This window comes from Ixodes scapularis, unplaced genomic scaffold (assembly GCF_016920785.2).
Source record: "Ixodes scapularis isolate PalLabHiFi unplaced genomic scaffold, ASM1692078v2 PGA_scaffold10__122_contigs__length_95168666, whole genome shotgun sequence".
Classification (NCBI taxonomy): Eukaryota; Metazoa; Arthropoda; class Arachnida; order Ixodida; family Ixodidae; genus Ixodes; species Ixodes scapularis.
The window spans coordinates 34,220,964-34,234,718 of record NW_024609836.1 but is presented as its reverse complement, the minus strand read 5'-3'; the positions used below and the strand labels follow the sequence as shown (position 1 = coordinate 34,234,718).

At 40.3% G+C, this 13,755-nt stretch overlaps 1 protein-coding gene across 1 annotated transcript; it reads left to right on the top strand.

The window, feature by feature from the left end:
• The first annotated feature begins 336 nt into the window (after positions 1-336).
• LOC8040350 (multidrug resistance-associated protein 1-like) lies at positions 337-13,162 on the top strand. The gene is made up of 4 exons (XM_040214393.2): positions 337-519; positions 3,130-3,306; positions 5,676-5,843; positions 12,977-13,162. The coding sequence occupies exons 1-4, from the start codon at positions 337-339 to the stop codon at positions 13,160-13,162; spliced, it is 714 nt and encodes a 237-aa protein (XP_040070327.2).
• Positions 13,163-13,755: the final 593 nt, after the last annotated feature.

The window sequence follows — 13,755 nt, the reverse complement described above, 5'->3', positions numbered from 1 at the left end:
CCCTAATTCTTAGGTATCAAGGTCTTTCGTATTTACTATCAAATATCAAATGTAGAATTATTTTTAATTGCAGATGAACAGTTAAAACAAAAAATAAACATTTCTAGGTTGCATTAAAAAACTCAATTTACAAGGCTTTAAAGCTCAGACTGGTCTGATGTTGAAATTATTGAATATTTTAAAGAATGCTTAAACATACGGAAGTTTTCGAGTAGCATAATCAACTAAAGAGCACTTTAAAAGGTATTTAGAACATTAAATTTCAAGGCATTTAAGCGTTATGTAAGAATTGTTCATGATACAAATTCTTATCTCTCTCTCTCAGGCGCTATCGCTATGGAGAAATGCTCTTTCGCTTGGACAAAAAACCAGAAAACGCCAGCTCTCCATTCTGTGTCCTTGCGCGTGGTGTCTGGATCAATCGTTGGCGTCGCCGGTGCCATTGGAACAGGAAAGTCTGCCCTTCTCGCCGCTATTCTTGGTGACATGCACTGCATTCGAGGAGTCATGAAAGTCAATGTAAGCATGTTAAAGTAGTGCGGGTATTGAGGCCTTCTGTACGCGAGCAATTTTGTGTGACCAGCTGCTATATGTGTTCTGCGTGTCCGACTGCGAGCCGCTGTTTCGTACTCGCAGCAGCGACATTAGAATAAATTATTATGCCATGTGCTCACGTTGATATTTCTTCATTTAGAAGAGACGGAATTCCCAATAAAATTATTTTAAGTGCCTGTATGTCACAAACTCAACTTTCCCGGAAAAAAATGAATGCAATATTTACGGCGTATGTCCTATTAACCGATTACGAAACATTCTTTTAGTTCGGGTTCGGCGTAACGATTAATATCACCGACAATAACAATAATAATAATAATATTATTAAATAAACCTGTGAATTCATCTATAATGTACAGTGCCCAGGAAATACCTAGAGGTCTTGGTGTTGGAACACAACTGAGCAATAAATACACACAAAAGAAAAAAAACAACTACAACTTGGGGGTTGCCTAAGTTTCGCCTTTAGGAGTGGAACGTGATAGCGTTATCGGGTTCCGTTCGCAGACGCTTCTCGTACAAACGCGTGCTTGTTGCCAGTCCGTGCAAGCGTGTGTTCGTGATATGGTCGATAGCCTCACGTGTCATTTGACATCCCACGTGGCTGTGACATCATTACCCTATCGACGCGGTAAATTGGGTGGTAATATTTTCCGCTAAATCTGGCAGTATACTTCTTTGCTAGATTTCGCTAGAAAACTGCCCGCTAAATATGGCGGGAAATTTTCCGCTAAATTTGTCGGGGAAAGCTTCTGCTAAGCATGGCAGGAAAATTATCTTCTAAATTTGGCGGGAAAAGTTTTCTGCCAAATTTAGCGGGCAAATCCCAGAACGCGACGCGCTCGGCCACGTGTGACGTCACGTGGGACACACGTGGCTGCGCGTGTTGCTTAATGGGAATTTTCCGTCCTACCGACGCCGACGTCGGACTTTCTCCGACGCGAGCTCCTAAACGCTTTCGCGCTAAAGAAATGAAGAAAGTCAATGCTCTGTACACTATATATGGTTCAGGCTTTGGGAGCTGATATATTTTATAGAAGTAAAACAAAATAAGATAAATTTTCAGCATAGTAATTGTCGGCACGCGTGTGAAACTTAGAATAAAAAATTATGAGACAGTAACGAAAATAGTAATAGTAATAATGATAATAAGACAAGCGTAAAACTACTGCGAATATTCTTATCGCACTACCCACATAAAATAAATATGATTTGTTAACGCAAAGACACTGTCTTGTTAAGACGGTGTCTATACGCGCATTAAAATATTTTACACGAGAGATGCGCTGCCCACTGGCATGTTTCGGAATTACTCCTATCATAAAATGTGTGCCGAGAAATGAATACCGCGTTAAGCTGTTTTTCTGGTTTTGTAACATACTTCGACCCATACTTTTATTATATTTATATTATATCTATACCATTATTTCGAGATCGTCGTCTGGAAATAGAGGCATCCTTCAGAGTTGCTTCCATCTCAAAATGTCTCTCGCGATGTTAGCATTTGAGAGGAGATCGAACTATAGGGGGTACAGTGTTATTATCATCATCATCACCTCAAACAATCGCAGTGTGGCAAACGACGCCGACACTAAGCACTCGCCTAGCGCATCACTGCGTAGTTTCCGCGCTCACTGCATACTTGCTACTTGTTTGTAGCGATATGGTGCACACTTGCTGCATACCGCAGTGCTCAAAGCATGCTTTTGAACCGGGTATAAGTATTCATGGGTTTCCTGTCGGCGGAAAACTTCGATCGTCGGCTCGCCGGTGGGGTTCATGATCGTCCCGAGAGACAGGGTAACTGAAAGAGTGAAGCGCGCATTTCGTGAACCATCTAGAAAAACAAAAAATAAACACGGGACGTCGTGCCGGCCACGGACGATCCAGCGCGCGCGGTACCCGAGCGTACCCACACATGCGTTTGTTTTTCCTTCTAAGAGGACTTAGGTGACATTGAACTCAAGAGACAACTAGATTACTTATATTTAGAGGCGCTTAGCAGAAAAGAATAGTGTACATACCTTTCACGAGCCTTGCGTCGCCGTCTTCTTTGGCAGCGAATGCAGTAATGACCGCGGTTGGAGGGTTTGTTTGCCACACAGCGTTAGTTCCTGAGGTGGCCGCTAGAAAGCGCCACTCCTCGGGCTTTTCAATGGCGGAGGCGCTGGGCTGCTAGCCTGTCCTGGAGCCTGTGTCATCCGCGTGCAGAAACAACGTCAACGGTGATGACGCCACGCCGAAGGCCAACGGGGTGGTAGAAAAACCAAAAGGCGCCTGGGAAATTGGTTGCTGAGGTTACAGAAAAGGACCATTTAAACTCCACAAGCTAGGCACCACACCATGGCGCAGCCCGCGTTAAAGGGAAGTGCTGCAAATCATGATCATCATCATCCTCCCCAAAAGTGCGAAAGTTTTTTCAGGGAAACTATAATGTAATAAACGTATTCGTGTCTTGCAAGGGTGCTTAAAAAAAGGTTTATTGGTTAGCCGAATGCGCCTTTAAATGTTTCGCAAACTCTCTTTGAGATTTCAAAATGTCTGTAAATGTTTTTTTTTTATTTGAATTTGCAGGGCCGTATTGCCTACGTTCCACAGGTGGCATGCCTGTTCAACATGACTGTTCGAGAGAATATAGTATTCGGTAGCCAATTTGATCCAATGCGCTATGGCCGTGTTTTAGAAGCATGTGAGCTTGTACAAGACATTCGGACCCTTCCTGCCGGTGATATGACGCAGGTTTCAGAAAAAGTAAGTGGTGCCTGTCTTTCCACTGATTAGGGCACATTAGCCTGAAATATTTATCTTTAGAAGTTTACAATAATCAGGGAAAGCATACAATATATAATAACTAAAATGCCAGAAATTTTGAAAAAAAAAAGAATAGAGTAAATTCTTACTAGACTTTTATAATTTCATGCTCAACGAGTTTTGACGTTGGTACAGAAAGAAGACAGATGCTACTTGTTTTCTCATAAAAGAATTTGATTCATTGCAACAAAAACGAGACACCGACGAATTACCTGAGGCCCTATTAGAAAAGAGACAGGCTGTGATTTTTTTGGAAAGTGCGTGAGTTTGATTATTTTTGTTCTTAATTTCTGAGGGGTAAGTGTACCCAGGCAGCACACCAGAGTAGGCTTAACTTTGGCACAATACTTGATTCATTAGATTCCAATATTGGACCCAATACTGGGGTGCAACCCGCTCCAACGTTGTACTAATGATGTTTTCGATATTGGGCTAATGACGATCCGTCGTTACTCTCATCATTATTCCAATATAAACATTCCAATTTATACAATGAAATACCAAAATGTCTAACCAATATTATGGCGTAATCCCCAATATTGGATTACATTATAAATTCCAGCATTTTCAATATCGGCGTCCAATGATAGGATGTGATTTTAGATATTACTTTCGAATTATAGGACAGTATTTATGATAGTGGTATACAATATTATGCCGCGATTTTGATTTGTTATCCAGTATTATTCCACAACTTCTAAAATTGGCATCCAATGATTCACCATTTTAGTGCAAAATTGTTAACCAATTATATTCAGGTATTTACAATATTGTAATTCAATCACAAACCAATTTCTCCAATGTAGTTATCCAGTTATACCAGCTTTCCCCAATATTGACAACCAATGATAGATCACTTTTCTAATCTTGTAAGTCATTATTAACCCAGATTTTTTAAGCTTGTAATTTATTGTTAGCCCAGTTTTTATAATTGTTTTAAACATGATAAACTCTAACCGCGCTAATATTGGCCACCCTTCTTCAGCTGGGTTTTGACAATTGTTTGGCAAAAACACTCTCTATTAATCGTTATTATGAATACTGAGGAACAAACATTTATCGTACCATATGTATTTTTTTTACATTTGATGTCAGATAATATAAAAGTAAAGTCATCTATATTTGCCTTAGCGTAAGACACAACAAACCCGTGAACTTTTTAATGATCCTTATTTATTTATTAATGATATTCCCCCATTGCAGAACTAATGAATGCCGGCCCTTTTTCAATTGCAAATCAGCCAAAGTAATAGAGGCGACAAATTAATGCCCCTTTGAAGCATGAACACCAAACTTAGCTACAAATTAACACTGATTGTTAGAAACATTGCTGCCTTGGAAAACTTTGTTCATACAAAAAAGACACTGGGAAGTGTGTAATATATAGGGCACATATAAGCACAGCACTGCGGTAAATAAGGAAAGACGAGAAGTAATTTTGTTCCAAGTTCTTTAGATTGTGCAATTTTAGCAATTAATAATTCTGTCACAAAAAGGATATTACTTATATACGTAAACATTCTCTGTTGTGCCATCATCCTGTGCTCGACGACCATTTCATGAAAACGTAGTTGACCATATACATTAATCTCTTCATTTACTTTTTTTGATTTATGGTTATTAATGCGGATAAAGTACATTTCTTAATGTGTCATGTATTAGAAGAGAAAACCCGAGTTCTAAAATTAAAAAAAATGGTTTTGGCTATTTAATGACCATTATATTTTCTCCAACCACATTTGAAAAATGGGCGTTAAAGAAGGGCCTTAAGTAGATTTCAAAATCACACGTAGACAATGTCGAGAAAGTGCCTTATGCTATGTCTCGCTAAGTAAAGACGCTGTAGCCATGTCATCACGAACGTGGTTGTCAAAACGGACACACTTACATTTAACAGTGTAACACCCCATCTTATTCCCCGTCCTCAATTAGAAAAGCAAGTAAAACGCACAGACAAAAATACATCCAACTCTTTGCGTTGCGATGTTGGTGTAAATTATTTTTTCGATAAAACAATTTATTCTATTTGGGCACAAGCAAGTGACCGTTCCTGGATCGTTACAGGTTGAACTTGAACTGTTTATTTTACACTCTGTTTTAAAACGAACGCGGCTGAAAAGCAGTAATAAAAATTAACATATGGCCATTTTTGACTATGTCTCCTCGCACATTTTAAATATTGGTTTTGCTTCATCTTAAAACCTACTTCACAACTACAACTATAACACAAACCTTAAGCAATTATAACAAAAACCAAAGCGTCTATAATCACATAAAGTTCAATTTGTAATAATATTTATATTTACCAGGGTGAAACTTTGAGTGGCGGCCAAAAGCAACGTATTGCCCTTGCAAGAGCAGCTTACAGTCGTTCTGAAGTTTATCTTTTTGACGACCCTTTAAGCGCACTTGACACCAAAGTGTCGGGAAGGGTCTTTGACAATGTTCTCGGAAGGAACGGGATGCTTCGAAACAAGGTATTTTTTATATTTTAAGGCTGTGACAAAAACAGTTGAGAAGTCAATACATATATTGTGATAAAAGTGTGTGGTGTGCTATTCGCAGTTACGTGCAGAACATTAAAACAACGAAGCAACCGTGAGCGACAATAGTGTTCACAGTTTCCACCCAAGAAGGCATTATCACGACATCCTTCTGGCTGATTTTTCACACAAATGTACATAGCCATACATAGCCGTTGCCTTCCAGAAAATCATGAAGGTATATAGGGTGTTTGAAATACCGAGGCTCGCTCTAAAATTGGCCGCAAAAATCAGCTTCTGCACGCATCAATCTAAACTTATCGTCAAAGGTGCAATTCGGAGGCGGGTTTTATCTTGCAAAATTACAAGCCGTAGCTGTCTGCCTGTAAAATATAGAGCCAGAAAACATTCCAGGGTCAACAACGAACGGTGACGCAGACGACGGAGTCAAGGGACGGGCGCGTTTGGCGCACGTATTGATAGATTGCGTTGCCTTTTAGAGATATCAAAACTGCCCACGACAACCGTGGTCCATTAACATGAACATGACATTTTTGTACGTATCTTTGGTTTCAAAATAAATGCGGACAAGGACAGTAAATCTTGAAGTAAGGAAAACAAGAGAAAACGCGGTTGCATAATGATGGCGCTTTTGCTGCCAACGGATTTCGTCTGCGTGTCGTCTGCTTTCCTTCTCTGGACGGCTACACGTTCCGACGCTGCTCTAGAGGTAGCGCCATCTATCAATACGTGCACCAAACACGCCCCATCACTCGACTCTGTTGTCTGCGTCGCCGTTCGCCGTTCGCCATTCACCATGGCAAGTTTTTGGCCAAAGTTTGCACACAAAGGAAGCTATGCCTTGTAGCTTTAGAAGGTAAAGCCCACAGTGATATACACCTTTCACGAAAAGTATAGATTGCTATGTGCAGGTACTAATTCTTACGGCACATTTTAGATCGAGCCTCGGCATTTCGACGCACTATATATAAAAAAAATGAAAGTAAACCGACTACAGGAAGAGCTTCATGAAGCTATTCTTCACAATTAGCGAAAACCTTGATGGTACAGTTTCGTTTCAATGCCATCACTTCTGAAATCAATTATACAGCCCTTTTGCAAAACAAACAAAATACGGTTGAACCCAATTTAACGAAACTCGATTTTACGAATTCCCCAATTTAACGAAGAAATTCGGATTCCCCCGCGCAGCCGATGGCCGAAAAATGTCTTTTTCGATTTTATGAAGTTCTCGATTTAACGAAATGATTAGCGGGTCCTTGTGACTTCGTTAAATCGAGGTTCAGGTGAATACCAACGAGCTTCGCAAGCTTTACGACAAAGTTCACTTCGCGTGTACCATGTTTCCTTCTCGTGTTTGAGGGGCGAAAACATTATCTGCACTGCAGACGACGGAACACCGACTGAGGTTCCTTGCGCAGCTCACCACAAGAATAAAAATTTCGGCAGCGCTTACTGGTCGATGTCGCCATAGAGTTGTTGACTGCTAAGAAAACGACGTGGCGACAGTTGAAAGTTTGAGCTTGTGTAAGCTGAACCGCTTGTTTGTAAACAAATCCGCCTGGATGCACATCATACCAGGTGTTTTTGAGAATAAATGACAATGTTTTTCCGGCCCCCGTTTATAAACGTTGCGCATCGCAGGAAGTTGAAGCATAATGAGAACCTGACGCTTGTGGTTGGAATAGAAAGCGAAAGTTCCAGGGAAAAGCCTAAATCAAAAATAGAAATAAATAATTTTTTAAGACGACGCTTACGTAAGACTAATATCTGAAAAACAAGAAAGGCCTTTGCGATCTACTTAAGTGAAAACAACTTGTCAGAAAGAAAGAAAACCCCATTCTATGGACAAAAAAGTTAGGGCGCTAACAAACTGGTGAAGGTTTAACATAATTTAGGACTTTGAGACTCTGTGTGTGCTGTGCTGTCTTTCGTCTTTTCCTCGGTCTCGGGGTTTTGTCTTAACATATCTTTTTCCTGGCAAGTTTATTTCGTCGATATAAATGCCACCCGTGCCCACAACGTCAGTTCTTGTTTTAACGATAGCAGGCTCAGCTGGACATCGGCTCATAAAAAACATTGGTCTCGTGTTTTTATATCTTGACTCCCTTAACGGTCATGGCTCAAACATTCGCGTTCTATCCCACTCTCAAGACTCCCATTTTCACAGAGTTTAGGCTTCCCGCGATGTGTAGAGTTTTTTTTACGCAGGCCCAAAGACTTGTTTTTTTTTTCTTTCTAGAAAACACACTATCCTAGATTCTTAAACTGGGCGGCTACGAGTACGGCCAGTGGTGAACTTCTGTATAATTTGTTTATCTTTCATACTAAATTTTAATAGTAGCCACACATCCGTGTAATTTCAGCTTCATTTAATCATTATACGAAGCAGACAGCTCTCGACACGGACAGCGTATTTAATAAAATGAATTTGGTGTTTTTTATTTTTTAAACGTGTGCTGCAAGGTTAAATTTGCAAGCTGTTTTCTTTTTTGCGGCATGCAACCGAATATTACAAATCCCAAATTTCAAACTGTGAATGGAAGACGCTACTATGCTTACCGGATTTGCTCGTGGGTTCTTCGCTTCTGGAAAAACATCAAATGATTTGGCTTGCATTGGTGTACGTAAGGAGCCATATTCACAAGCAACCAACTGGCGTTTAGTGAAAAGACGGTGAGAGTGCAGGCGAGCTGGTGGTAGCTAATCATGTCGTATTACACCTGAGACTGCGGTGGAAGAAATCGGAAGAACTTTCAGTAGAAGGAACAGACACAGAGAACGTCTCAAAATTTTGAGACGTTCTCTGTGTCTGTTCCTTCTACTGAAAGTTCTTCCGATTTCTTCCACCGCAGTCTCAGGTGTAATACGACATGACCAACTGGCGTTGAGGTTTTTTTTTGTTTTTGTATTTGAGCCAAGTGATGCATTTAATGTGCATATATTTTTAAATATTATAAAGGTAGACATTGCTAATAATAGACGTATCGCATGACTTTAGTATAAATGGGCCACCCCCTTGTGATATTTATCGTAGATCTTAAAAGGTCAGAAGTAAAAGGTAAAGCGCTGCTGCGCGCCGAATACACAAACATAAAGTTTCAGTTAGTTCGAGCAACCTACAAGAATCGATGGTTCAAATTAAACTTGGTTTCTCGTTTCGCAAGAATGAACTACGCAACGCAGAAAGATGAAACTCCGGGATAGTGCGTTGGCAGGGAGGGTGACGTAATTCGAAAGTTTGAGAGTATGACGTTACCACAAAGAAAGAAAAAAAAATTCTCTGAGCCGAGGTCCAAGGCTTGACATCATATTCATCAAACCAAAACATTACATTGTGAACGCCTGTAGCATTTGTTTTCATGACTACACTTGTCAGTTAGGAAGAACAAGATTGCCTCTTCTTGCTGGCAAGTGCCCTTTACTGCAATTAATGCTAGAGGCGCCCACAATGTAATTTTTGGCATCATACATAATAGGCTTCGGTGTACCTCGACTCATAAAAAATATTTAGTTTATGTCTCATATCTTTTGATCCAGTTAACGTCATGTTCTTGAACTTCCGCAATTTTTCACCAATTGTAGCGTCACGTCCTGACGTAGTTTCAGCTTTCTGCGATGCGTATAGACCAACACTCTGTTTGAAAAACAAGCCTGTGTTTTCTTACACAAGGTAGGGGCACTGCGCGAGAACAGAAACACGATTCGCGTGAGGTGAAGCTTCTGCGCATGCGCCGTGGTGACAACAGCGCCACCGCAGAGGCGTCACGTCAGAGCCGCGTGTTGGACTATACAGTTTATTTTTGCAGGCCGAAAACCCGCGTTTAATTTTCTCGGTCAGTCCCTGTACTCTGCGTTAAACTACGTTAGTGTACGAATTTTTGATGATATGCAAAACATTATTTAAACTTTTTATCACAGCTCAATTTTGGGACATCACTCGAAGTGAGTTCTACTGAGATAGGAGAGATGAAATCCTAACCCTGAATCTTGCGCTTTTTAGAAGGCGGGTTACAAGAACTGCAGTGACCATTCGGGCGCCTTCCCCAACTACCAATTTAGTGGTAGTTAATCTTTAGTATATTCAGCGGTAGGAAAAATTAATAATGCTGTGATAATGTTATCAATATTGTCATGTAAGCCACGTAGATATCCCGCGGGAGAATTGAATTGTAGATTTTAATTAACATTTTGGGTTACGCAATAGAAACTTTAGTACAGTCAATTACGACGAAGAAACGACGGGCCTGGCAGGTTCCGGGAGCTTTATTATAGCTTCGTAAATACTGAGATTGTGGCATTTGCCGAATGAAACGCAAGAGAACGGATTTTGAACCAAGAAGCACGAACACAATAAACAACGTCTTAAGTTCCTTTGGCTACCCTTGACTATATTAGTATAAACAGCTATCTCATGAACATTCGAATTATTTTTGCCTTTGACCTAGTGTAGAAGAAAAATAATTGGTAAAGAAGGAAGCTAAAAACTATATATTGAGTGGGACGAATGATTTGCTAAAACAAAATCTACCTTTTTTCTTGACAGGCCCGTTTTTTCATATTTCGCGATACAAACCCTCGAGGAAACTATATATTTAGAGGAAGCTTGAGCAGATAATCTTATTATACTCGCCAAAAAGTATGATGTTACTAATGAATTGTAAATTATGCTCAACTGGATGCTAAACTATTTCTAAAAAAGCTTAAAATAGGTAATACATGTTCGGAATTCAAACTATTGCATGCAGTTGTTCAAGGAGTTAGGGCTGGTTGCACCAACGCCGCTTAGCGCAAAGCGGAGCTTAGCCGGGAACCTAAGCTTAGTTTTGGTTTCGTTCGGTTGCACCAAAATCGCTTATCGCTAAACCTAGCACTAAACTACGCTTAACTTGAGCGCTCAACATTGGGCGCTTTGCTTTTGGTTGTTTCTTAATCCTGGATTTAAAACATGGCGGCTGGTTTGTGGCGGTTATGGCGGTGGACGAAATTGGTTGTGCAAAGTGTTTTAGGCTACATCAGCGTAAAAGTCTCGACAGAATGACCTTCGATTGTGACAAGGATGCAAAATATTGTCGCGTGAAGTGTTTATCGACCCCTGTTTTCAAGTTGGCTCTCCACTCTCAGGGCGTGTTAGCCCTAACCGAGAAAAGTACGGAGCTGTGGGGCTCACGTCCGTCTTCCCGTTGGTTCTTCTGTCAACGAGCTTATTCGTATGTACTTACTGATTTTCGCATAGCTGTATGTTATTTTTATTTACCACCTTGTTTATTTACACTTGCAGCGCGTATCCTTCTATCTGATCAGCGCGTTGAATAGTGGCAGTACAGTACATGATCTCGGCGATCAGCTGATTGTCGACACCTCTGCCGTTTGCATTAGATTGCGGCGCTTTTAAGTAATAAAACAGCGAAAATTCAATTTCTTTCGTTTTCTGAGTTTTGAGACAATCTTCAGTGAATTTTCCTTATCTCGCGAGTAGAATGTTGGCTTCAGAAAACTGTATCGTTCCATAACCGTAACCTTTTTGGTGATCGCATTTTTTATATATTTTGCTTTATATCTTTCATTCGTTTCTGAGAACGAGATAGTGTTGTTTCCCAGTTGTGCTCTGTGATGGTGTTTTTCCTTTACTTTTGTCGTTTGCTGTCATTGTGACGATGGTTGAGAATATATACCGGAACACGTTTTCAATAAAATTCAGTTGAAAGTTGCGCCTTCTTGCGTCCTCCGTAACGTTTTTGGTGATCGCGATTTTTTAGGAACATTTTGTTTTATATCTTTCATTCGTGGCGACGACAAACCGTAACGACTACTATGTTATATTCGTTCATTGCTGTATCTGTCAGGCTGGGGCAGGTGATGCGAAGAGACGACCGTTCTTATCGGCACGATGTGATGTACTAGTGGGAGATTTTTTTTTTATGAACTCGACAGTGTGAAACTGAAGTCCGTTTGAGGCTGCAGAGGATGTTCAACGACGGTACAATACAGTTCTGTCACCGTGCTGATAGCAACGAGTACCGTCGATGCAAGGTCTCGTGACCTGACCTATCGACGACTTCGACGATTCCGGGCATTTTCGCAGCTGCCGTGGCGAGTTTGTCACTGTTTTGAACTCCATCGGTCTTGGGCATGACTTGATTTTAGTAGTAATCTTACCTGCCTACTTAGTCTTCAGCGATGTAGCGAGTAGAGTGTCCTTCTCCCGTTCGGTGACATTTGGGGCCCCCGATGGCTCCTTCACCTCAAAGTGTGAGAACGAAAACTACTGCCACTGTCAAGATATCCTGTTATCAACCGATATTAAACACATAATCGCAAATGTAAAGAGCATTCGTGTTCATTTAAAGCTTTGACTTCTGTTATTGAAAGTTAAGCGAAAAAATGATTAAATTTGGGGACCTTTAATTCGTTACTCACCGAAGAAATACAGCGAAAAGCAGACGCCTACGACGCCTAGCAGCAGTTTTTTGTTTACATCACGTGATTCCTCTCCGCCAATCGTATTCGTCCCTCTGAGCGTTCCCTAGTTCGTTCTGTTTGTTCCTACATTCCCTAGGCAAATCCAGCGTTTAGCTAGGGGCGCGTCTGTAAAGCCGGCTTTACGTTGGTGCAACCGGAATTTAAACCAGTGCTTACCTGAGCTCGGTTTAGGGCGCTAAGCCGGCTTAGGAAAGTGCCCCTTTGGGTTAAGGTAAGCGGCGTTGGTGCAACCGGCCCTTAAATACCTAAAGTTGTGTCTTGTTCGTAATTAGTTATTTGAAAAAAAAAATCTCACAGTTTTTTTGTATACACATGCATAGCTTCCATCCGGTTTAAAGATAAAAAGTCTACCTTTGTTAAGATATACCCAAGTATATTCCGTTATATTCCGACCACATTAAAAAAAAATTATTACTTGACATATTTTTTAAACATTATGGCAGCCTATTGTTTGTGCATTTAAAAAAGTGTGCAGAAGCATATCTTACCATTTTTATTTTAGACTAAAAGTGAATAAGAATGTGTTCATTAGTTTGGTGGTGTAGAAATGCGATTCACGTGATTAGACACTATCTCTCTGATATTGATGCTGACGTACACAACATCAAAAATGTTTTATACAGACTAGAATTTTAGTTACAAATAACAGCAACCTGTTGCGGAACATGGACCAGCTGCTGCTCGTACATGACAGAACGGTGTCTTCCTACCGAGATGCCAAAGAGTTGGTTGCTCGTCAGAGTCGCTCAAGTCATATCCAGCACGAGAGGGTGCATTTGCGATCTGACTCAGCGCCTGAACTAAGGTAGGGAGTTCGTGTGTTGCGTGAAACCTAACCTTGTTTTAAAATGAAAACACTATTATTAAAACGATTTTTGAACATAGTAACTGCTATTATAACCAAACTGATAGCCTATAGATTATAAGAACAAAGGTATATTTTGATCACCATTCAACTTCGTACGCAATCATGTAAAATAAAATGCTTTAAAGGTCACATGAGAAATTAGACTTGTATCTGAGGAGCTGAATGTATGTCTTAACACTTTTAGGACTTCAATAAACTTAGGCGTCCCACTTCGGCGAGTGTTTCTTCCGCGTTGGGAATACATTTTGCAAGCTTCTTTGAAACAGGAAGTCAAAGTGGGCTTTGTCAAAATGTTGCATCCCATTGTGCATTGGTTTTGTATCCATCACATTAAATGATAGTAATTCTGATCAAAATACCCTGTTCCAGCAGGAATCAAAAACGCGATTTTGATTGCAGCTTGCATTTTCAGGAATTCATATGTATAAAATTATATATTTAACGTAATAAATTTGACAGCCTCTTTTTTGGTTACGTAGTTTTTCGAAGTTATCGTAGAATTGGTGTTGTATACCAGTAATGCTGTTAAAGTAT

Excerpts from the sequence above, each read along its gene's own strand:
- LOC8040350 (XM_040214393.2), top strand. The coding sequence starts at position 337 with ATGGAGAAATGCTCTTTCGCTTGGACAAAAAACCAGAAAACGCCAGCT. Across the intron at positions 520-3,129 it reads GAGGAGTCATGAAAGTCAAT|GGCCGTATTGCCTACGTTCC; the intron begins GTAAGCATGTTA and ends TTGAATTTGCAG. Across the intron at positions 5,844-12,976 it reads ACGGGATGCTTCGAAACAAG|ACTAGAATTTTAGTTACAAA; the intron begins GTATTTTTTATA and ends TGTTTTATACAG.